At 42.9% G+C, this 24,328-nt stretch overlaps 2 protein-coding genes, 1 non-coding gene and 1 pseudogene across 3 annotated transcripts; 1 reads left to right on the forward strand and 3 right to left on the reverse strand.

Moving 5' to 3' along the window:
• Positions 1-1,218: 1,218 nt before the first annotated feature.
• Trnam-cau (transfer RNA methionine (anticodon CAU)) lies at positions 1,219-1,290 on the reverse strand. The gene has a single exon. It is a non-coding gene; the product is annotated as a tRNA-Met (tRNA).
• A 199-nt stretch (positions 1,291-1,489) lies between these two features.
• Positions 1,490-9,599, forward strand: Ilf2 (interleukin enhancer binding factor 2). The gene is made up of 14 exons (XM_003475365.5): positions 1,490-1,628; positions 2,062-2,121; positions 2,340-2,382; positions 3,317-3,421; positions 4,347-4,424; positions 4,752-4,854; positions 6,205-6,270; positions 6,584-6,700; positions 7,175-7,253; positions 7,909-7,996; positions 8,327-8,388; positions 8,464-8,578; positions 8,760-8,850; positions 8,981-9,599. Exons 1-14 carry the CDS (start codon positions 1,624-1,626, stop codon positions 9,139-9,141), a joined length of 1,173 nt encoding a protein of 390 aa, XP_003475413.1. The 5' UTR covers positions 1,490-1,623; the 3' UTR covers positions 9,142-9,599.
• A 231-nt stretch (positions 9,600-9,830) lies between these two features.
• On the reverse strand, positions 9,831-11,518 carry Snapin (SNAP associated protein). The gene is made up of 4 exons (XM_003475555.5): positions 11,343-11,518; positions 11,063-11,109; positions 10,677-10,795; positions 9,831-10,431 (listed from the first exon to the last, which is right to left on the reverse strand). Exons 1-4 carry the CDS (start codon positions 11,501-11,503, stop codon positions 10,330-10,332), a joined length of 429 nt encoding a protein of 142 aa, XP_003475603.2. The 5' UTR covers positions 11,504-11,518; the 3' UTR covers positions 9,831-10,329.
• A 67-nt stretch (positions 11,519-11,585) lies between these two features.
• On the reverse strand, positions 11,586-15,836 carry LOC134476303 (FAST kinase domain-containing protein 1, mitochondrial-like; annotated as a pseudogene).
• Between the last annotated feature and the right edge of the window lie 8,492 nt (positions 15,837-24,328).

Raw genomic sequence — 24,328 nt, forward strand, 5'->3', positions numbered from 1 at the left:
CAGCTAGAGACTGTTTTCAAAACAAAACAAAAGAAACCCCCTCTTTTTGTTGTAGTAAGTACATTAAAGTGCTTTAAAGAATCAGTCAGCAAGGGTCAGGGATATAGCTCAGCAGCACAGTGCCTGCCTGGCATGCTCAAGGTCACAAGGTTGTGAGTTTGATTTCTGGTTAAAAAAAAAAAAATCACAGCAATAGAAAGTAATTGTGGAGAGAATAATGGCGATAAATAGAATTAAATTATTATTGGGTTTTTTGCAAGCACGGTGGAAATTAGGTCTTGCTAAGTCAAAGGTGCATGTTGTAATTTTTAGGGTAACCAATACACAAATAGAAAACAGCTGCAGTGTTGTCCAATTAATGGGACAGCGTGGAATAAGAAACCCCGGGCAGAGGAGGTGGGAAGAAAGAAACTCGACCACAGACCACTGACTGCTGGGAGGCTCAGAGGGAAGGAGAGGGAATAGGAGGGACGGAGACACAGAGCAGGGCGATGGGTGAATGGAAACCAGGTGGATGAAGGTGTGGGCCCTAGAAATCTCCCTGAGTTTCAGAGTTAGCCGCAAAGAACCTGAGGGAGACTTGACGAACACAGGTTGGGTCTTCCATTCTTTTGCTGCTTCCCTCGCTGCTGTTTTGTGAGTTCTGTTTCCAAATGCTGTTTCAGTTTCCACCCAATTGGGTTTTTATTGGCTTGTTTTTCGGACAAGCTGTTCCTGTGTAATTCAGGCTGGGCTCAGACTCACAGTGCCTCAGCCTCTCTAGTGCCGAGGGTCACAGGCATGTGTCACTATTTGGTGGTTTGTGTAGTTCAGGCTGGCCTTGAACTCACTATGTAGCCCAGCCTAAAATTTGCAACGATCCTCTTGCCTGATCCTGTGACGCTTGGGATTACAGGCGCACATCATCACACCCGGCCCATTTGGTGTTTTTAGTACAGATTTAATCAGTAACTCCCTTTGTGAAATCTGCCTCAGTGTCCTAGACGTGTAGTGTTCACTAGAAAGGGCTTAACCCCTTTCTAATCCCTTCAATGTAGGCTGATGGTGGCAAAACAGCTTTGAAAGGTTAAAGTTTTTTTTTTTGAAAAGTTAAAAAAAATTTTGTTTTTGAAAGGTTAAATTTTTAAGGAGTAAGGTAATAGTAAAGTATCATAAATACAGGGAATATATATTACTCTATATTGGTGAGGAGACAAAGCAAAAACATTGGCACTCCGATAGCAGAGGATGGTTTCGATCCATCGACCTCTGGGTTATGGGCCCAGCACGCTTCCGCTGCGCCACTCTGCTACCTGCAGTAGGAGAAGCTCAGAAGGCGTATAGAAAGTTCTTTATGCGTTCATAGCTCTGACTGCTATTTCTACCGCCCCCTAGTGTCTGATCAAATACTGTCATTCGAATTAAACCTGTTTTTATTGGCTAGTTCTTGACTTAGTAGGCGTTTTTAACTGGTTCCTAAAACCAGTTTGCCAAAGTAAGCCAATAGACACAGTGGGCGGAGCAAGGCGGGAGCCAATCACACCTAGGTTTGTTGGGACTCTCCAAACCAGACAGTTCAGTTACCTTCTTCTTTAAGGGAAGGGTCAGTTAGTGTGGTTTCCATTGTTCGGGATTAAGGGCGCCATGAGGTAAGGGGATTGATGTGGATTGATGTGCTCCAGAGGTTTCTCCGGAAACTGTGGGAAGGTGGGCCGAAAGGAGTCGGAGGATCAAAGGCGGTGTGTGGCGCAGGAGCTGGCGAAGAACCCGGGAGTCCGCTAGGCCGTCGGCGCGGCGAGGGCGTGTCTTGGGCCGGGGGAGTAGCTGCTTGGCGGCGAGGCTGGGTCGCCCGCCGAGCGCGGTTGGGCAGGATGTGGCCGGGCAGGGTTGCGCTGTGGTCACGGGTAAGGTGCGCTGGCTTGGTTTCTGAAGCGTTAGTTACGGGTTCCTTGTCAGGGGCTCCCCATGTGAGTCCCGTTATTGCCTGATGGGAGCTTTGAGCCCAAAGCCATGTGTTCCTCGGAGCCGGTGCGGCTGCAGAGGAATGGGAGGTGCGCATCAGTGACATATTGTGCTTTCCAGGGGCGACAGAGGCCGCGGTCGCGGAGGGCGCTTCGGCTCCCGAGGAGGCCCCGGAGGAGGGTGAGTTTGGACTGGTGCGCCGCGTGAGAGCGGGGCGCCTGGGTGAGGGCCAGGGCGGCCTGGAAATGCTGAGAGCGTTGGGCCCACTTTGCAGGATGATGCAGGATGGCAGCTTCCCCGACTGCCTCGCTTTGAAGACAGACAGCTAACCAGACAACTACTAAGAGCATCTCGCCTGATGGTGCCGGGTGAATAATCTGCACTGTTTCTTGTTGCAGGTTCAGGCCCTTTGTGCCACACATCCCATTCGACTTCTATTTGGTGAGTACTTGGAGGTTTATAGCTTTGTGACCCTTGCTCACAGACAGATGTAAAAACGAGCTTTCCTTGTAGATTAAGTTGCTAGGTGGACAGAATAGGAAAATTAGGGTTTTAAAAGAAATCTCATTTAAACCGCCGTGGTGGCTCACACCTGTAATCCCAGCACTCAGGACGATACTTGCGAGTTCGAGACCATCCTGAGTGAGCTCAAGGCCAGCCTGAACTGCATAGAGAGACCCTGTCTCAAAAAGACAACAAAAGAAAGAAAGAAAGACCTCATTTAATCATTGTTGGTGCTGAGGATTGAATCAAGAGCTAAAAGTATGTATTGTATATATTAATGAGATTCATGCATCCTATATATGAATCCAGTCTGCACTGATTGAATCCACCATCCTCGCTTTTTCCCACTAGTCTTAACTTTTCTGTCAACTGGGGGTCGCTTTACATACAATAACAATGTAAACTGGTAGAGTAGATAATTCCTTGGCTATGATTGTAGTATTTGTTCTGTAAATTGTACCTGGCTTGTTTTAAAAATATAAAATAGTAGGAGTTAATTTATGGCTCTATTACTTTGTATGTTTATTTGCACATTTTAAGAAAGTGTTGGGCAGGGGGGTTTTAGTTCAGGGGTGGAAGTGCCTGCTTGGCAAATGCGAGGTCATAAGTCCCATCCCCAGCAACAAAAACAAAATAAAACAAAAAGAAATAAAGTATTGTAAAATTTTTTTCTTTCAGTAACAGAAAAAATCTCCCTTACAAATTATTTTTTAGAGACAGGGTCTCACTGTGCAGCACTGGTTGGCCTCTAACTCACAGTGATCCTCCTGGCTTAGCTGCCCAAGTAGAAGCATTACAAGTGTGCACCACCATGCCCTGCTCTTGTATATTGTTTTTGATAAATGGGATACATTTGTTTATTTTGTTTTAGTGTGAAATGGCCTTTCCCCGGGTCAAACCAGCACCTGATGAAACTTCCTTCAGTGAAGCCCTGCTGAAGAGGAATCAGGATCTCGCTCCCAATTCTGCTGAACAGGTATATTATTATTATTATTTCCTTTTTTCAGGGGATATCATTAAGGAGGTTAGAAAAAAATATTTTCTTTCAATGTGGGGGACTGAACAGGGCTTTTATACTGAGCTACACACCCAGCCCTGGTTTTTTTAGACAGGGTCTCACTAAGATGCTCAGGCTGGGCTCAAACTTGTGATCCTCCTGTTTTATCCTTCCTTTTATTGAGGCTAAGAGTATTGTGTGGGCAGGGAATATAGCTCAGTTACAGAGTACTTGGCTTGGCATGGGTATGGCTCTGGGTACATTTTTTTTTTTTGTATGTGTATGTGTCTATGTTTTGAGATAGAGTTCTGCTATGTTATCCAGCAGGGCCATGAAGTCTGTGTAGCCAACGCTGGCTTCAACTCCAGAAATCTTAATGCCTCAGCCTCCTAAGGGCTGAGATTACAGGCATGTGCTACTAAGCCCAGCTTTTAATGTTTTGACAGAGTCTAAACTCCACAGAAAATTTAATTGTTCATTTCTTACTGTAGCTGGAGATAGGTGAATATATGAACAAATCACAGATGCATTATTATTGGGAAATCTGTGGGATCAAATAGTGCTTTTCTAGGGCCGGGCATAGTGGCTCATGCCTGTAAGCCCAACACTCGGGAGGTTGAGGCAGGAGGATCTTTGTGAGTTCCAGACCAGCCTGGGCTACAAAGTGAGCTCAAGGCCAGCCTGAACTGCATAGAGACCCTGTCTCAAAAAGACAAAAAACAAAACAAAACAAAAAAATAGTGCTCTTCTGATATATTCAAGAGTAGGAGAGTTGAAGTGTTTTCAGAGCCCTATACCAGTACTGAGTTTGCTTATATGGAAGGCTTTGTGGAAAAGTAATCAAATTCTGAGAAGATGCTTGTAATTTTTGAGCTTAGGGTATTTTTGTTTTAATGTTTTTCAGGCTTCTATTCTTTCTCTGGTGACAAAAATAAACAATGTGATTGACAATTTGATTGTGGCTCCAGGGACATTTGAAGTGGTGAGTTTTTGATAACTTAGTTTTGATAGACGGTCTTGGTAGTGTGGGAGTTTGTTTAGGCCCTGTCTCAAATTGTCAGATGCCTCTTAACCCAAATCCAAAGCTAAAATGGGAAAGTTCAGTGAAATTAAACTCTGGAATTCCTTTGTAGTACTGATTTTAGGGGCAAAATTTGTATCATTGTCAACTAGGCTGTGATGTGTCAGGCTTTTATGTAATTATTTTTGGGATGATTTTACCACTGCTACTTACAAATGTAGGTCATAACAGTTAAAAGGGCATCTTTTTCCTTTTAAAAATTTTGTTTTGAAATTCCTTCTCTACTAGCAAATTGAAGAAGTCCGACAGGTAGGATCATATAAAAAGGGAACGATGACTACCGGACACAATGTGGCTGACCTCGTGGTTATACTGAAGATTCTGCCAACATGTGAGTGTCCCTCTTTTTTTCTTAGTTTTCTGGTGTGGGGATCTAACCCCAGGCGAGGCCTTTGCGTACCAAGCAAGTGCTGAGCTACATTGCCAGCCCATCTTTCTGACCGAGGAAATAGAATATAACAGTTGAGTTCAGGGCCTAGGAATTTTTTTTTTTTTTTTTTTTGTCTTTTTCCTTTTTATCGGTACCGGGGATCAAACTCACGACTGCCTGCTTGCAAGGCAGGTGCCTATGCTGCTGAGCTAAATCCCCAGCCCCCTGGGCCTAGGAATTTTTAAAAGCCAGTATTTTTGGGTGTGAAAAATTATGTTTTCGGGGCTGGGGATTTAGCTCAGCGGCATAAGCGCCTGCCTTGCAAGCAGGCAGTTGTGAGTTCGATCCCTGGTACCGATAAAAAGACAAAAAAAAAGAAAAAAAAGAATTAAAAAAAAATTACGTTTGGGAGACAAATAGGAATTATTGGGGACAGTTTTGGGGATTGAACCCAGGACCTTCACACTGAGCTACATTTCCAGCCCCCACCCTCCAGTCTGCCCCTTTTTCAGTTTGTTTGGAAACAGGGCTTGCTAAGGGCCCAGGCTGGGCTTGGACTTAGAGTCCTCCTACCCCAGCCTTGAAGAGTACTGAATTGTAGGCATGTGCCATGATGCTGGCTGGAAGTTTATTTATTTTTGTTGGTACTGGGAATCAAACTCTGGACCTTGTGCTTGCCAGGCAGGTGCTTGTGACACTAAGGTATATCTCCAACCCCTTAAAATTTATTTTTTAATGTGTATTGGGGTGATAAGGGACAAAATCTGTGGTGTGTATCTGAAAAAATGTATGAGCAGTACCATTGGGCTGTATTTCTCAAATGAAGGGGTCATTTCATAGTGGCTGGGGACATTTTTGTTTGTTATAGCTGTAAAGTACTATTGGCATCAAAAGGAGATGAAATTCACTAAGTGTAGTGGCACATGCCTATCATAGCTAATCAGGAGGCTAAGGCAGGAGGATCACAAGTTAGAGGCCAGCCTGGAAACCTAATGAGACCATGTCTCTAAATATACAAAAAGGGGTGGAGATGTAGCTCAGTGCTTGTGAATTCAGTCCACGGTATTACAAAAAGGAGGGTGGGATACAGGCAAAGGATGTTGCTAAACGTTCTAGTGTCCAGGATTGAGTCTTTCTTCAGTAAAGAATTAACTAGCCCAAAATATTAAATGTCACTACTATGTGACATTTATAAAACTCTGCTGTGGTTTGAATATGAGGGAGAGGTCAGAGTGCTTACTAGCGCAGAGGTACAGGGAAAGTTTGCATAAACTGATTATAGCATTATTATCTCCTTTTCTCTCAATCTAGTGGAAGCTGTTGCTGCCTTGGGGAACAAAGTTGTGGAAAGCCTAAGAGCACAGGATCCTTCTGAAGGTTTGAGTTTGTTCTGAATATGTAGTTGGTTGCAGTAGGAGCAAGGTCCTGTAGTTGTAAATGTGCTTTCAACGAAGTCAGGTCAGGCTCCATGGTAATCAGTGTAGTTATGTTTGGGAAAATTTTTAGTCCTCTGAGGCCTCAGTATTCAAAATCCTTTGACCTCCCTTCTAAAAGTCTACACTGAATTCTCTAAATTTTTGTTCTAAACTCTTGTTTTTAAAAAGCCAGGTATTCCCCCTGACGATCATCCATTTAAACATCAGTTTTCTAATGAAAATCTGAGTTTTAACTTTTGATTATTTTTTTACAGTTTTGACTATGCTGACTAATGAAACTGGTTTTGAAATCAGTTCTTCTGATGCTACAGTGAAAATTCTCATTACAACAGTGCCGCCTAATCTTCGAAAACTGGACCCAGAGCTCCACTGTTAGTCTTTTTTTTCCATTTCTGGGAAATATTGGGGGAAATCCACAACATGGTATTATTGTTGAATTCAGTTAGCTTTTGGCTGTTATATATGAAGCTTCCTGAAAATTGAAAGACTTGGTCTGAAGTTTGCTGTCTCCCTCTTTAACTTTACCAACTTCCTAGTGAAATTTTCAAAGGATGACTAAGAAAACAGTTGGGAGATTGGACAAAGACTGGAAATACTTGTGAAGGGGGATAGATTGTTGTTAAAAAAAAAAAAATATCATGGCTCTTGCATGCTCCTACATTTGGTTTGGAGGAGGAGCACTACTGTTTGGACAAGTCATTTGCCAATGTGAGGAACACAGGGTAGTTTTAAAGAACTGCTAATTGGTCTGTCTTTCCGGGTTTTACACCATAGCAATGGGATTGAGTTGTATGCTTATTAATAATAGAAACATTTAATTTTGCCCTGTCATACTTGTCTTCTAGTGGATATCAAGGTGTTGCAGAGTGCCTTAGCAGCCATTCGACATGCCCGCTGGTTTGAGGAAAATGCTTCTCAGTCCACGTGAGTCTCCTTGATCATTTGTACTACAATAACTTTTCTTAGCTGAATTGAATAGCAAGATGCCCTCATACTTCTCTGACAGCTTTAAAAGCATTTTTATCAGTACATGTTTGTAGTGTGTATAGCAGTTACCTTCAGCATGGAGAGTTGTTACATTTATATAATAACACACCTTAATTTTTTATGCCCCCTTTCTGGTTACTTTATAGTTTTGAGATGAGTCTTTGTGGTTTAGACTGGTCTTGAACTCATTATGTAGCCCAGGCTGGCCTTAACCTTGTGGTAGTCTTTTTTTTTTTTTTTTTTATCATCGGTACCAGGGATCGAACTCATGACTGCCTGCTTACAAGGCAGGCGCTTATGCCGCTGAGCTAAATCCCCAGCCCCAACCTTGTGGTAGTCTTACCCCATGCTCCTGAATGGTGGATTTACAGATATAGGCCACCATGCCCTGATCTTACTACTTTTTTTGTCTTTTGGAGACAGGGTCTCACTGTGCAGTTCAAGCTGGCCTTGAGCTCACTTTGTAGCCTGGGCTGATCTCAAACTCGCCACAATTCTGCCTCAGCCTCCCAAGTGCTGGGTTACAGGTGTGTGCCACTATGCCCAGCTTGATCTTACTACTTTTTAATTCTTGTTTTTTTTTAATATTCAGAGTTAAAGTTCTCATTAGGCTGCTGAAGGACTTGAGGATTCGTTTTCCTGGTTTTGAGCCCCTCACACCCTGGATCCTTGATCTACTTGTAAGTAAAGAGGGGCAGTGCAGTTGCCAAGCATCTCTGTGTAACAGTAGTTCATCTGATATCTGGGGAAGCTTAAAAGGAATTTGGTGGAAAATTAACCAATAAGGAATGATTTGGGGCTTCTTTGGATTTTGGCATAGTCATTCAATAAATAGCATGCCTCTGTGTTTTCACTGCTGCTGTTATTTCATTATTGTGATAACTTGGCAGGAAATGACTAGATGAAAAGCTACCCCAGAATTTCTTCTGAAGGAGAAAATTTGGGCTTGATCTTACGTAGTATTTCTCACAGTTTGTTTGGAGGTACACCTAACAACAGTTCTTTTCCAGGGGCACTATGCTGTGATGAATAACCCTACTAGACAGCCTTTGGCCCTAAATGTGGCATACAGGTACTGCATGCTTCTTTGGGTTTGGGGCTGGCTGTAAGCTCTTCTGTACATTTTTAACACCTTCCTATGTTTCAGGCGTTGCTTGCAGATTCTGGCTGCAGGGCTTTTCCTGCCAGGTTCAGTGGGTATCACTGACCCTTGTGAGAGTGGCAACTTCAGAGTACACACAGTTATGACCCTGGAGCAGCAGGTATGGGGAGAGCTATGAAATGGTCTGTTTTGCCCCTTTCAGATGGTTCTAGTCAAAAGGCTCTAGTTCTCAAAGATTTTTGGTCGTCAGATTACAATGGTCCTCATTTTTTTTCCTCAAGGATGTTAGTCAAACAAGGTACTTTCTCTTTGCTAATTTCTTTCGCTTTGCTCTCTTTCAGGACATGGTGTGTTACACAGCTCAGACTCTGGTTCGAATACTTTCTCATGGTGGCTTTAGGAAGATCCTTGGTCAGGAGGGTGATGCCAGTTGTGAGTGCCTACTGTGGGTTGGGTTTTTCATGGTACTCTGTTCTATATGTCTTACTTAATATTCCTGTGGTGCAAACCATGACTTGTTTTCTGGCTGTCTGTCTGGAATAAGCTTCTTTTGGTCTTCTAGATCTTGCTTCTGAAATATCAACCTGGGGTGGAGTGATAGTGACACCTTCAGAAAAGGCTTATGAGAAGCCACCTGAGAAGAAGGAAGGGGAGGAAGAGGAGGAGAATACAGAAGAACCACCTCAGGGGGAGGAGGAAGAGAGCATGGAGACTCAGGAGTGAACTTCCCTTTATTCCTTTTCATCCCCAAGGAGAAGACTGGAGCCTAAGCTGGCTGCTACTGGGCTTTATATGATGGTATCTGTTGGGTAAAGGAGATAGCAGAAAAGAACAAACTCCAGAAAGACATGTCATTCTACTGGTGTTTTTTTTTTTTTTTTTTGGTACTGGGGATCGAACTCAGGACCTCGCACTTGCCAGGCAGGCGCTTATGCTGATGAGCTAAATGCCTGGCTCTACTGGGTTCTTATACTGGCTTAGTGGCCAAAAGTCTCCCATTTTTGATTTATGCCACCTATCTATAATGAAGCAGGATACCAACATTTCTTCCTAATACTCTAGAATCCCCAATACCTGGCAACCCCTCTAACCAGTACTTTATTGTTGAAATGTTGTAAACTGTTTTAAATGTCTGGAGAATTTTTTTTCTAAGAAAAACAATTAAAGTACTTCCTAGTAGGGCTCTTGGTTTTGTTCTTCCTTGGTACTTGGTAACTTTTTCATGCTTTCTGTACTGTGGTTGAAAATGGTATTGAGACTTATAAACACTAAGATTACTATTTTTTTCTTTGTTGGTACCAGGAATCAAACCCTGGACCTTGTGTTTGCTACGCGGGTGCTATGTCACTGTGCTAAATCCCTGAACCCCATAAGGTCACAATCTGAAATGATTTATTTCCATATAACCAAAGTAAACTAGAAAATCATTTAAGCATTTATTGAATTAAATAGTTCTAGCTTTACTGCTACTATATTCAAGCCAGTGCAGTTCATAAGGGGGCAGACAGAGCTGGTCCTCTGAATTCTCATTGTAAACAAAGGAACAAGAAGCCACAAGGAACATGCTGCCCAGTGCCCAGGTCTTAAGAAACCAAATATGTAACAAAGGACACTCCATTGTTAAGTCTAGAAAAGATGAGCTTGGGATATACAGACTTCAGAAAAATGTAGAAGCTTCAGCTGATTCTTGGGAAGAAAGCAAAGTGTAGTATAAGTCCTTTGGGAGGCCAAGTGTTGCTGTACATAGGTTTCTTAGGGCTCCTACATGAATGAGTGCTTCAAACCACAAGGTTGCCTTTTTGGTGTTCCAAGGCCTACAGGGATTGCTTCCAGAGTCTTCTTAAATCTGGAGACAAGGAAGCTGGGGATGCTACTTGTGCTACTCAGGTCACAGGCCCATCTTCTGTGCTGTTACTTGCTTGGGGAGCCTGGGGGGTAAACTCCAGAATCCAGCATGGCCCTCCTGCGGGCTGTTTCTTTGGCAACACTATGGTTTAGCCTCCGAAGCCGTTCCTACAAGACAGGAAGATTTGGGACCTGATTGCTGTGAAAGGCTTCAAGTGGCTTAGACAAGCAGGTGCTAAGAGACATTTTAGGGTTAATGTATCTCAGTGTTTTCCAAAGCATAGGTGAGAATGTAAATGACAGCAACTGGATACTGAGAATCGAAGTTTATTATGGCTGGCTGTAGTGGACAATTCCCTTGTGCCGAGTATCTACAAAGCATGGCAAAGAACCGCTGTTAGGAAATTCTTTACCTGGGCATTCTGTAGAATGTTGTTGACCAAGACAACTCGTCGTCTGGCATTAAGTAGCTTCTTAACATAGGGATCCAAATCCAGGGCCACCTTCTGATCCTCATTGATTCGGCACAGTTCTAGGGATGGAAGAATGGTGCAGCAAACAATAGTTCACCTTTGGTTCTTAGGGAAAATAGGCTAGATTAATGGGGTCAAAAACAATCGCGTCGACGGTCTTTCCCTTCACTCCCTTTCACTCCTGTCCTAAAGCATCCTTGGAAGGTGTTCCGTCAGCGGCCCCGAAGTTCTGGCAGCAACTGACAAACCTTAACCCAGAGATGAGCAAGAGACAAAGGTCCTGAACAGGAGGTGGAGGTTTTCTGTTAAACGAGCTGCGCACTCACCTGTAGCGAGGTTGTCAATCTGTTCTCGGAGCTCTACCTGGCTCTCTCTGCAAAGAGATGTAAGGCCTAAACGGTCAGTTAAAGGAACTCAAGAACCCAAGTTACTAACCCTTAGTATTCCCAAATACCAAGATAAACCACCCTCCAACACCCAGTTCGCAGCCTTCCGCCGGTCTCCGCCCCCTCATCAATTTCCGGCATTCTCCCTGGGTCTAGTTTCCACCTTTCTAAACCCCGCTCAAAGGGGGGGACCCCACGGCGCACCGTTGCACCGGCGCACCTGACGGCGTGGACGTGGGAGTCGAGCTGCTGCACCGCCGGCCGCAGGAACTCAAGGAGCCCCTCCGCGAAGAGGTCGCGGCCTGTGGGTCCCGCCACTGGCGTCCCTGCCCCAGACACCGCGGCGGAACCAACCATCGCCATCACGAAGAGTCTACACATCCGGAACCTGTCGCGAGGGCCGCCGGGAAGTGGGACCCGCGGAAGTCTGCCGCGAGGGGGCGCCGGAGGGATGCTGTGTGGCCTACTCTGGGAAAAGGAGTACCGGAGTCGGGGCATGGCCAAGGGCAGGCGCACAGACTCCTGGGAGTTGTAGTTCTTGGGCCTTAAAAGGGCGGCCTTTGGACATTTTCTAGACTTCCGCAGCCAGAGAGACCCAGTTTTCAGACTGGACACTTTTTGTAAAGTGTGTGTTAATACTCCTAGTTGCCCTTTCCATGTTAATTTATTTTTTAATGTTTTTCACATGTTAATTTATAAGAAAAGCAGATTATACTCATGCTATAGTTCTGAATTTTTTATGCGATGGTCTTGCCATGTAGCTGATACTGGCCTCAGCTTCCCAAGTGCTGGGATTTCAGGCATGCGCAACCACACCTTGCTTTATAGATCTATTTTTGTATGTGTGTGTGTGTGTATGTATTTTTTAGACAAGGGGTCGTTATGCAGTTTAGGCTGGCATTGTGCTGTCTTTGTAGCCCAGGTTGGCCTTACAGTGATCCCAGGTTGGCCTTACAGTGATCCTCAGCCTTAACTCCTGAATGCTGGGATTATTAGATTTATATTTCTAAAGAGTTTAATTTATTTTAGTTTTTTTTCCACCTCAGGATATTTGAGCCTGATTTTAATCAAATCAGGGCCACTTAAGAATAACACATACAAGGGCTGGGGATTTAGCTCAGCGGCATAAGCGCCTGCCTTGCAAGCAGGCAGTTGTGAGTTTGATCCCTGGTACCCTTAAAAAAAAAAAAGTAAAAAGAATAACACATACAAATATGATATACCATAACTCATTTTATTTATTTATTTTTGAGAAAGGGTCTCTAACAAGAGGCATTATGGTAACCGTTGTTGGTCACCTTGTATTTTGCTTTTACATTATGTATTATGTCCATCCTTTTGATTTTACTGACTCTGTCCTGGTATGTCATATTTAGTTTTACTTTCTTCAAAAAAAAAAAAAAAGTAATAAGAACTGTGGAAGCATTAAAACCCAAAATGTATAATTATCATTGTACAAAAGAAAGGAAAAGAAAGTTCTCTAAAAGATATAACTGCATATATATTTAAGTGTATAAGATAGATAACCATATTACTGAGTTTTGTTGGATCATTGAACAAAACTGTTTGCAGTCTCACTGTTTGAAAGTCCCCTCTATATGCTTTAATTTTGTAACTTCAACAACTATTTCTAAGATGACAATATGTAATTAACTAGTGATTTCCTACTGTTTTTTTGAAATTCTGTATAACTTGTACCCTTCTTCTGTTTGTCTTTTTTTTTCTTTTTTCTCCTTAAATAAAATTAAAGAGAGAGAGAGAGAGAGAGAGAGAGAGAGAGAGAGAGAGAGAGAGAGAGAAAGGGTCTCACTGTGTGGTTGAGGCTGGTCTTGAAGTCATTATATAGCCCAGGCTGGCCTCAAACTCAGATCCTCCTGCCTCGTAATCCTGAGTGCTGTGGTTACAGGTGTGTACCTCCACGGCCAGCAATAACTCATTTTAAATAAAAATGACAATTGCAATTTCCCTTCTCTAAATAAATATTGTCTCAAGTAGTCCATGTGAACATCTTTGGTTGACAACTACAGAGTTCCACTCAAAGTGAGGAATCTGGACTACGCAATAGCCCAAAATTTCCAAATACTGTTTTCTCATAGCAGATTTTCCTTTTAAGTGAGGAATATTTGTACAAAAATATTTTGAGTCCAAAAATTCAAGTGCAATCATTTATCTCAGTGAAAGACTTGGTTCAATTACTTAGATGTTTGAGTCCCAGTACATTCTTTTTTTTTTTTTTTTTTTCTTTCTCGTTTTTATCGGTACCGGGGATCGAACTCACAACTGCCTGCTTTACAAGGCAGGCGCTTATGCCACTGAACTAAATCCCCAGCCCCCACCCCAGTACATTCTTTATGGTTTCCCCAAAGTTATATTATGGCTTTCATAAGAAAGAGGTTTTTGTTTATTTATCTTTTGTATCTTTATTATACTGTTGTTGACAGAAGCAGCCATTGAAACTATGGAATTTGAAACTCGGGCATTCCAAGCAGACATCTGTATTCAACTTCATATGACAAAAGTAGATCCTGCTACTCAGAGATGGAGTTAAAATCTAACCTGATTCGGGGCTGGGGATTTAGCTCAGCGGCATAAGCGCCTGCCTTGCAAGCAGGCAGTGAGTTCGATCCCTGGTACCAATAAAAATGAAAAACACAAAAAACAGAACAAAAAAATCTAACCTGATTCTCAATCTAAGAGTGGATATTAAAAATTGCCTTAGATCTTCTGAGAAATACTCAAGTATGGCCACAGAGAACCAAGAAACACTTAACATAAGATCCAATGTATCTGAGTGAGAATGAAGGCACTGCACGCATGTTCCAAAAAACTCACCCCCCCCCCTGTTTTTGAGACAGGGTCTCACTATGTAGTTCAGGCTGGCTTTGAGTTCACTTTGCAACCCAGGCTGGTCTCAAACTTGCAATGAGCCTCCTGCTTCAGCCTCCTGAGTGCTGGGATTACAGGCATACACCACCATGCCCAGCTAAAAGTGCATCTCTTTGAGGTGGGTCGTAGCTCAAGATGTTGAATGGAAAAATAATAGCGGAAATGAAAAAGGATAGATATTTTCAATCTGCCAAGCAACCATTGCTATTATCCTATCAAGCAGCAAAGTATTGAGGTAGTTCTAGAAATAAAAGCAATCCTTGCAGCATTTGTATAATTAATTTCATCTATCAAATGCTGCAGAGCAGCAATTGTTTCTTCCAGAACCTAATTCAAGGAGCCAGTCTCCTTTTAAAAATTTAAGTTTCTCTGATAAAGGATGCAAATTCTGCTCTGTTGTAATATCTGACAACTGTAGTAATCTAACTTTTGAAATAGTTTCAGTTGTTTCCCAGTAAGTCTACCCAAATTTATGTGATCATACTGAATCCATCTTAAAACAGATGTGAAATCATTCAGGCCACTGAAGTTACTCTGGGGTAAAAATGCTTCAGTGTGGGACATCACAGCCCTCCAGGTGAGCAGAAGGGAGCATAGACAGGGCACAGACCAGGCTGGCAGTCTCATCAGTTGGACACTAACTTTCAAGTAACTAAATAGACCAGGTGTGGTGGTGCATGCCTGTGATCCCAGCACTTGGGAGACTGAGGCAGAAGGATCACTAAGAGTTTGAGGCCACCCTGAGCTACATAGTGAGTTTGAGGCCAGCCTGAACTACACTGCAAGACCTTGTCTCAAAAACCAACCATAAAAACAACAAATCAAGTAACTACATACTAATTTTATGAGTTTCATGAAAACCTTTATACTTTGAAAATGTAGAAAAATTAATTCTTGAGTTATCCTCAGTAGCCCTATTGGTTTATAGTTTTCCAAATTTTATGTAGAACTAAAGCAGTTTTTAAAAAATCAACTCTGGAGCCGGGTGTGGTGGCTCACACCTGTAATCCCAGCACTTGGGAGGCTGAGTTCGAGACCAGCCTGGACTACAAAGTGAGCTCAAGGCCAGTCTGAACTGCATAGAGACCCTGTCTCAAAAAGACAGAAAAAAAAAATTAACTCTGAATTTCTGCTTTCCATTTCTTCCATTGCTCCCACTGCCTCCAGGGCTTGCTAGCTGGTCATCTCCTTCAAGATCAGTAATAGAGTTGATTCAAGTTGTTTATTTTTATAAGGTTCTACCACTGTTCCCAAAGCAACAAATGATTTTATAAAGCTTTCAGGGTGATCAAACAAAGGAATCATCTCAGTGAGCCTCTTTTTAGGCATTGAAAGAAATTCTAAACTATAGAACAATAGAAACTGTTATATGAAAAAGTGTGTTACTGATGGAATCCAAATCAAGGTGCTTCACATTGCTTAAAAACACTTTTTCAGCTGGGCGTGGTGGCTCACACCTGTAATCCCAGCACTTGGGAGGTTGAGGCGGGAGGATCCTTGTAAGTTTGAGACCAGTCTGGGTTACAAAGTGAGCTCAAAGCCAGCCTGAACTGCATAGTGAAACCCTGTCTCAAACACACACACACACACACACACACACACACACACACACACACAAAACACTTTCTCATTACTCTAATAGTGGGTAATGACTACATTTGACATTTCCAAGGAACTGTGCTATTTTCTTCAGTGTTGACCTGAGAATAATCTATGGTGTCAAAAAGAAATTTTGTTTTCTCACTAATTTTTCTTGAAAATGTTATGATGTTAAAGAGGATACGTTGATCATCAAGACAAAGACTTTAAGTCCTGTGGAGAACTTCATATTTACAATACTATCTTTTCCATTAATGGACTGCAGTACAAACGTTGATTTCTGGGCAGTGTATGCCATGTTTACCAGGGTATCATCATGGATTTTATTTTACTTGTACTTATAGTACACAGAGTAGGAAATTGGGGTGGTCTCTGCCACACTCAACATTTTTTTAAATGAGCTTGTCTTCTGCTTTTGAAACTGCCAAAGTACATTAAATGCATTTCCCATTTGCTTTTCTGAACGTGTGGCTTTGTTTCTTTCAGTGAGATCAAATATTTCCTCTTCATCTGTACATTTATTCATCTGAATAGTGGTTCACACTGAAGAGTTGAAACTGAAACACTTCAGAGGAGTGGACAAGAAGCTCTTAGACGAACTATATTTCTAGCCAATGAGTATAGTATCCGTAGGTAAAGAAAGCCATCGATAACTAGTAGTCAGGTGCAGTGTGCTGACATAAAAAAATAACTTCATAGTTTTTGTTTCCTTCATAATAACTCTAAACCTGTTCGAGTAGGCAGTTTTGGCAAGTTTTTCCATCAGTGTCTGCCAGCCTTTCCACAGGATCCAGGAGTAGATGGGTTTTGATGGCTCCAAAGTTAGGGTTATCCCTGGTGCCCAGCAAGGGACAAAACAGGCACAGCTGTGTTGCTCATGCCTCCCATTCCAGGGTTCTTAGCCTGTCCTTGAGAGACATCACCTCGGGGGACAGGTGTCTGTCCCCAAGCAGCAGAAGCATGCAGGTCAAGGGCAGCCTGCAGGGCAAAAGCGTGCACTACTCACTTTGTAGTCCAGTGTGGCCTCAGCCTCCCAAGTGCTGGGATTACAGGGATGTGCCACCATGCCCTACTCTCATTAAATATGTGTAAAACTACATGTGCCTTGCAAGCTTCTTGCCTCAACTTCCCTAAATTCTGGGATTACAGGCATGCAGCACTGCACCCTGTTGATTAAAGGTATTAAAAAATCCTCTTAATCCCTTTTACTAGCAAATGTCATTTTAAATGACAATCAGTGATGTGTGTAGGACTATAGAATGATATAATTCTAAGATTATTCTAAGAAACTTTCAAAATCACATAACACTTAAAGGGCTGACCATCTCTTGTCAACAATTTGTTTAATAAACCCAGTTATATTGCTAGCAAGTTTTTCTTTAGACCATGACCTATACTTCTTCTTCTTCTTCTTCTTCTTTTTTTTTTTTTTTTTTTTTTTTTTTTGGCATTTTTACCAGTACCAGGGATCAAACTCATGACCACCAGCTTGCAAGGCAGGCACTTATGCTGCTGGGCTAAATCCCCAGCCCTGACCTATACTTCTTAAAACAAAAAGCAAAGCATCTTAAAATAACAACAAGAACAGCAACAACTACATGTGCCTCAAAAAGGAATACATTCAAGAATGAAGTGACTTGGGAGGTTGAGGTTGGAAGATTGCTGCAAAGTCATCCTGTGTTAATTAGTGAGACCTTGTCTCAAAAACAAACAAACAAACAAACAAAGACATTCTGGCCAGGCATGGTGGCTAGTGCACATCTGTAATCCTAGCACTCTGGAAAGCGGAGACAGCAGAGTTGCAAATTTAAGCCCAGTTTAGACAGTATAGCAAGTTCCTATCTCAAAAAGGGCTGGGTGATTCTTGGTTAAAAAAAAAAAAAAAGACAGTCTTACTATGTAGTCCAGACCAGCCTTTTTTTCTCCCTCAGTACTGAAATTTGAACCTAAGGCCTTTGCACTAAGCTATGTCCCAGATCTTTTTTTATGGGGGGGGGGGGCAAGTACTGGGAATCAAACTCAGGACCTTGTGCTTGCCAGGCAGGCATTTATGCCACTGAGCTATACCTCCACACCTGTTTTGAGATTAAAAATTTTTTTTGTATTGCTAAGTTGTCCAGGCTGGGCTCGAACTTGTTATCTTGCCTCAGCTTCTTGAATTTCTGGGATTATAGGCATACACACACCATCATGGGGGGCTCGAAAGACAAATGTATAATTTATGTCTGTGTGAAGTACTTGGTCTGGTCTAGATGAAATGCAGGGCAGGGACTGGCATGTAGCTTGGTGGAAGAGCACTTGCCTAGCACGCATGAGAGCTTGCATTGATCCCTAGCACCACAAAAGGACAAAAGAAAAAGTAGATCCGGGATTGGAGAGATGGAAGAACGGGAAGTTTTTATTGGGTACAGAGTCCCAGTTTAGGAAGATGAAAAATTGTGGGGATGGATACTGGTAATTGTGTGTGATAGTCTCACACAATACAAGTGTGCTTAATGCTGCTGAAAGGTAGAGAGGGAAACTTGGTTGTGTGTTTAATTACAATCTGAGAACTGAAGTGTTTTCATATTTTCATTTTTTCTTCTGTCACAAAAGATTTCTTAGTTTTTTGGGTTTTTTTGGGGGGGTTACCAGGGATCAAACTCATGACTACACACTTGCCAGAGAGGAATGCATGCCGCTGAGCTAAATCCCTGGCCAGGCCTCCTAGTTTTGTTTTCATGGTTTCTCATGAATTTATATCCCTTAAGGATATATGTAATTTATATCCCTTAAGCCCTAGTGTGTTCCAGCGGCTCACACTTTGCGTGGTCACAGGATAGGTACATGTGTGTGCAGAAATGCTGCTGGAGGGCAGGTAAAGGGATCTGTGCCTGAACATTCAGTTTCAGTGTTCATCTTCAAAAAGAAAGAGAATAAGGCATTTGAATCACGTGGGAAATAGTGGTCAGCAGGTATAAACTTGAGACCCCCGTTATGACTTTTTATAAAGTCTTGTGTACTTTTGTTGTTCATTGTTTCCCTGTGCCTTTTTCTTGGTGATGAAAGATAACATTCTCTTGAGAGGTTGGGCACTTATTTTGGAAGTCAGGAACAAGGAAAGGAGGTAGCTAGGGCAAACACAACCTGCTTCCCAGCCAGGCCTGGGGGAGAAGAAGCCCAGGGGAGAGAAAGAAGAGTTGGTGGTGTTGAAGAGAGAAGAAAAAAGCCCAACTACTTGAGGTCTGGACTGGGAAGGGAGCTGTGGCTGGCCTGAGCTGGGCAAGGGCCATGAGGTTGATGGCAGTTTCTGGACAGGAAACCTCTGAATGGCAATGATCCTCACAGGTGTGTCATCAAAGCAGGGTTGCCAGGCTTAGAAATCAGATCAAACAAAATACCCGGGACACCAGTAAATTTAAATTTCAGGTAAACAAATAATTTTATCTGGTAATCCTACTTCAAAGGCTAGGTGTCTCAAAATCACTGTGGTGTGTTCTCCTTTTTACTCATTATTTAGCTGTTATTTCTCATGCGGCTATTGTAGCAGCTCTTGGCTGATCTTAGGACCTCTAATCTTTCCCTCTTCCAGTTCCAAGTGTGTTCTGTACTAGTCAAGAGCCAGGAGTGATAGCACATGCCTAGAATCCCAGCTATCCAAGAAGTTGAGGTAAGAAGATAGCAAATTCAAACCCAGCCTTGTCAATTTAGTGAGACTATCTCACATTAAAAAATAAAAAGAGGGGCTGGGGATTTAGCTCAGTGGCATAAGCACCTGCCTTACAAGCAGGCGGTCGTGAGTTCTATCTCTGGTATCGATAAAAATGAAAAAGACAAAAAATAATAATAATAAATAAATAAAAATAAAAAGAGCTGGTGATATAGCTCAGTGCTATCTGGGTTTAACTTCTAGTACTGAGAAAAAATTTCTAGATTACAGTACATAATATCTCATGGAAAATTAATACTGAAAGTTTTTTTTTCTGTCTCACAGTTCCTTTTATTTTTGCTGTGTTATCTCCCAAGAGAATGGGAACTAGGAGTGCGGGGAATCTTTCATCCTAAATCGGTGTCCAGTCCTAGTACCTGGAGGTGAGCTACAATCAAGGCCAGCCTGGTGGGGACCCTCTGGGATGATGCCTCCTGCTCCCCAAGCAGAAAGTGAAGTACAGTGGCTAGTCTGAACCCTCTCCAGTGCTAGGGTATGGACAACTGTGGTCTGGAAGCAGAGTCACAGAGTCGTGCCCGATGGACATGGAAATACAGGAACCTCACGGCCTTGGGATGGAGGTGTCGGCCCTCAGAGTGCAGTGGCTCCTAGCAGCAGCACCAGTGTTCAGGCCACCAGAGATAGCAAGAGGTAGGGATGGCCCTGCTATGGTTGCTACTGTGGTCAATGCTTTGTTGGCCCGCAAGTCACAGGCAGTGTAGGGTTTGAGGCAGCCAGTGATGAAGGGGTTTTAGAATCCCTGTTGTTAGTTCCCTGAACACTGGTGAAAGAGTCTGGGTAAGGTATTACAGAAATTTTGAGGTTTAATGATAGGCTTAAGACCTGTTATCAATTATTCAATTGTTTGTTTTCTAAATTTTTTTTTTTTTTTTTTGAGCAAGGTCTCACTGTGTAGTTCAGACTGGCCTCAAACTCTTGACAATCTCCTTGCCTCAGCCTTCCAAGTGCTGGGATTACAGGTGTGTCACCATGCCTGGCTCTAAATACTTATTAAAATCCAGGCATTATGTGTAAGGTATTTGGCACAAAGGCCCCTCCTTCTAGCTGGTATCTGTATCATATAGCAGTGGTCCTCCTCAGACTTTGATTTCGGCAGACTGGAGACGTAAGTCATAATAAGAACATAACCTTACCCAGACACCAAATACACCACTACCACGCTGCTTGTATCAGCTGGGATCCAGAGAGAAAGAGATGACACAGTAGTATTTCCTTTTTTTTTTTTTTTTTATCGGTACCAGGGATCGAACTCACAACCACACACTTGCAAGGCAAGGTGCTTATGCCGCTGAGCTAAATCCCCAGCCCCGACACAGTAGTATTAATAGAGAGAGTTTAACATAAAGTATGACTGAATATAACGGATTGGAAAAAGCAAAAACAAACAAGGACTAGAGTCATGAGAGGAAGGGCGAGAGCAGGTGTTTAGAGCAGCTGTTGCCGGCACATAGGGAAGAGCTCTGTGCCCATCTGTGATACAGATATTGTTAGAAAGGGTATAGGTGTGGCCTACTGAAGGGCAGCTAAGTTGCTGTGATGCCATGCTAGTGGAATGTGCAGAAACCTGCCTTCCAGTACTTGCTGGAATTCTCTCGTGTCCTGGGGAAGCTGTCTATGGGAGCCAGCCCACTGAGGCATTCTGCTGTGGAATGGCTGAAGGGAGGCTGCTGGCTCCTTGGGGTTGCTGGCTGCTCTGCTTTCAGGACCTGCGGTCTGGAGAAGCCAAGTTCTAGGGAACCCACCAGAACAGAAAATAATGGCTCCTCCTGAAACGTTTCTCCAGTGTCCTCTACTGCCATCTAGCAAAGCGAAAATATTTAAAGGGTCCAGAACCATTTCCTAGAGCACACAAGGATTAATTTAGAGTTGCATGGCCTTCTTTATGGTTGTCCAATGGCTTAATAGTTTACTAATTTGCTCTTGCAGAAAGTTCTAGATCTAAAGGATTATTTTATTCACATGGGTGTATGCAACACATGGGTGTATGCAACAGGGAAGTGTTGGTGTCTCCACTTTCCAGGCCTTATCCTTAACAAGTGTTGTTTTTCAAATTTCCCATTTTTAGTTCCAAGTAAATGAATTTCTTAGGTACAATTGTATCAAATGTTAAAAGGGGAAAGGGCACCTGAGGAATGGGGGGAAGGAGGAGAGGACAGGAAGGGGCAGAGTGATCAGGAAGTTGTACTGGGAAATTCAGAGACCACAACCACCTTCTCACAAAGCACCTTCTGTAGGTGGCCTCTGGATGGTGTCAGGTTTCAATTGCTCCCACAGTGCTCTGGTTTAGGGAATTTGCAGCCTTACAAATATGTTCACTTCTGAAATCTGGTGGTCAGCAGACTGATATCCTGTGCACACCTTGACTTCCAGTTCATAGCCAGGACAGCTGGAGCTGAGGAGGAGAACTGATTTCAAGTGTGGCGTGTGGCTCACAGCCCTGGCCAGCACTGACAGTGGTGCCTGGTGTAGGTGGCAGCATGTCTACCCAGCTGGCATGTGGGTGCTACCTGGTGTGTTAATCTGGCTGCCACCCATTCACAAAACTGAAGCAGAGGATAGGTGCTACTTGCCAGTCATCACATTGCCAGCAGCCTCTGCTAGTCCTAGGTGGCAGAGAGGATGGAATTTAGTGACTTTCACTTATACTCCAGGTGGGCCTCAGCTATCTCTCAGAACTCCTCTCCCTGGCTTCAAGAATCTCTTGTTAATCTGAGATGAATACACACTTCTCAGATGAAGAAATACAAACAGCAAATTGTGAAAAATGCTCAGCGTCACTGGCCATGCAAGAGATGCAAATTAAAACACTGAGATTCCATCTCATCCCAGAAACAATGTTTATTATCAAGAAATCAACCAGTAATAAATGCTGGAGGGGCTGTGGGGAAAAAGGAACCCTTCTCCACTGTTGGTGAGAGTGCAGACTGATAGCAACCACTGTGGAAATCAGTGTGGTGATTACTCAAAAAATTGGGACTAGAGGTTCCGTTGGGCCCAGCTATCCCCTTCTGGTTATCTTTCCAAAAGAAGTAAAAACATCATACCACATGATATATGTACATCCATGTTTATAGCAGCACAATTTGTAGTAGCTAGATCTTGGAAACAACCTATATGCCCACCAACTGATGAGTGGCTATAATACTACTCAGCCATAAAGGATAAACTGGAGCATTACTTTTATAAGTAAATAGATGCAACGTGAGATCAGGTAAGTGAAATAATACATGTGTAAATATATTTAATGTGAGAAGCTGAAACAACATATGTGGATGTATAAATGTGTATATAAAAAGTTAAAATAATTATACTACTAATTTCTCCGAGTTCACTGAAAAAGATTTGTTTGGTCAATTCAATGCAGACGTCTTATGCTCTAGGTGAATGTGGGGATGACAATGTACAATGTATGTACTATTATTGCCCAGATTGATGTTTTCAAGTTTTTAGTTTTTTCTTGAAATAAAATGAATTTGAAAGAAAAAAAAAAAAAAAACCTTAAGATCCTCTATTCAAGCTACCTCATCTAACACCTTCCTCATGTCCCCATGGGGAAAACGTTCATAGTATTGTTACTTCCTGCACTTGATGGGCTACACAGGACCATCTACCACCACTGCCTAACTGTCCTCTCACTGCCAACCCTCCTCTTACTAGAGTTCCAAGAACAGTGTTTTCTTGGAGGTGTTAGATTTCTGTGCAAAGGCCTTCCTCATACAGCCTTTAGGGTGTTTCCATCTTCTGGAAGCTCTGGCTTTGCCCTACCTTTGAGGCCTTTTTCCAACTTTGTTTCCCCCACTTCCAGGATGAGACTTAGGCTGATGTGCCCTCTCCTTGTTGGCTGCTGTCAGATGTCTGAGTCTGTGGTAGGTCTACAGGGGAGACTTGCAGGAACACACGGCCTGGCTCAGGAAGCAGTTATATGGTGATCTTTGCCAGGAGGTCACTTGCACCCTCTACCCACGATGGAGGCTGGGTGAAGTGGTAATCAGGGTTGGCAAAGTATGTGTGTGTGAGAGGAGCCATAGAATGCTCAGTAAAGGCTCTACCTGGGGAGAGAGCCCATGTCAGATTTCTTCGAGCCTGTGTCATTTAAAGACAGGGACAAGGATACTCTTGGTGCACTAGAGGACAGCCTGTTTGGAGAACCCTACAGTTCAGTGAAGGAACTGAAGATTAGTAGGGGTGTAATGGGCACAATGCTGGGAAGGCTTAGGGCAGGCAGTCAGGAGCCTGTTGTGCTTGCTCTTGGGGGACTGCCATCCCATACCCTCAAGGAAGTTTCAAGTCAGATACCATGACTTCTTTTTACAAATGGGTCAGTTTGAAGGTGGGGGGAATCATCTTGGCAGTGCCATGGAGGGACCTAGGGGACTTTTCATTCACTTCCTTCTCATCTTTCATCATTTCCTTGTCCTAGGCCTGACTTTCTCCCAGAAATTAGCCCTTGGATATGCTTTAGTTAAAATACAAAGAGGATAAGATAGATAACCATATTACTGAGTTTTTTTTTGATCACTGAACAAAACTGTTTGCACTCTGTTTGAAAGTCCACTTTATACACTTCAATTTTGTAACTACTATTTCTAAGATGAGAGTACGTAATCTATTAGTGATTTCTTACTGTTTATCCTTTAAATTTTGTATTACTTGTACCTTTTTTCTGTTTCCTTAAATTAAAAAAAAAGAAAGAAAGAAAGAAAAAATACAAAGAGGATGGCTGTAGGTCATTTCAGAGGAACCACTTGCAGGTGACTTCAGCTTTTTCTGTCTCTGATCCCTGCCCTTGGATGTTTGTCCTGGGTTGACAATTGCTTTACACTAAAGTGTAGTAAATTAATATAAATAAATCAATTGGTCTTTAGGGCTGCTTCTCAGGCCTAGCACCTGCCTGCCTGCCAAACATGAGGCCCACAGCTGGGGCTGGCTGCCACATCTACGGGTTCCTTTCCTCGGGCACCATGTCTCCTCTGCTTGCCACACTGAGCTGGTCTGGTGCTACTGTTGCTGGG

The sequence above is a fragment of the Cavia porcellus genome, unplaced genomic scaffold (assembly GCF_034190915.1).
Source record: "Cavia porcellus strain 051 isolate PalLab524CR breed Dunkin Hartley unplaced genomic scaffold, mCavPor4.1 scaffold_6, whole genome shotgun sequence".
Lineage (NCBI taxonomy): Eukaryota > Metazoa > Chordata > Mammalia > Rodentia > Caviidae > Cavia > Cavia porcellus.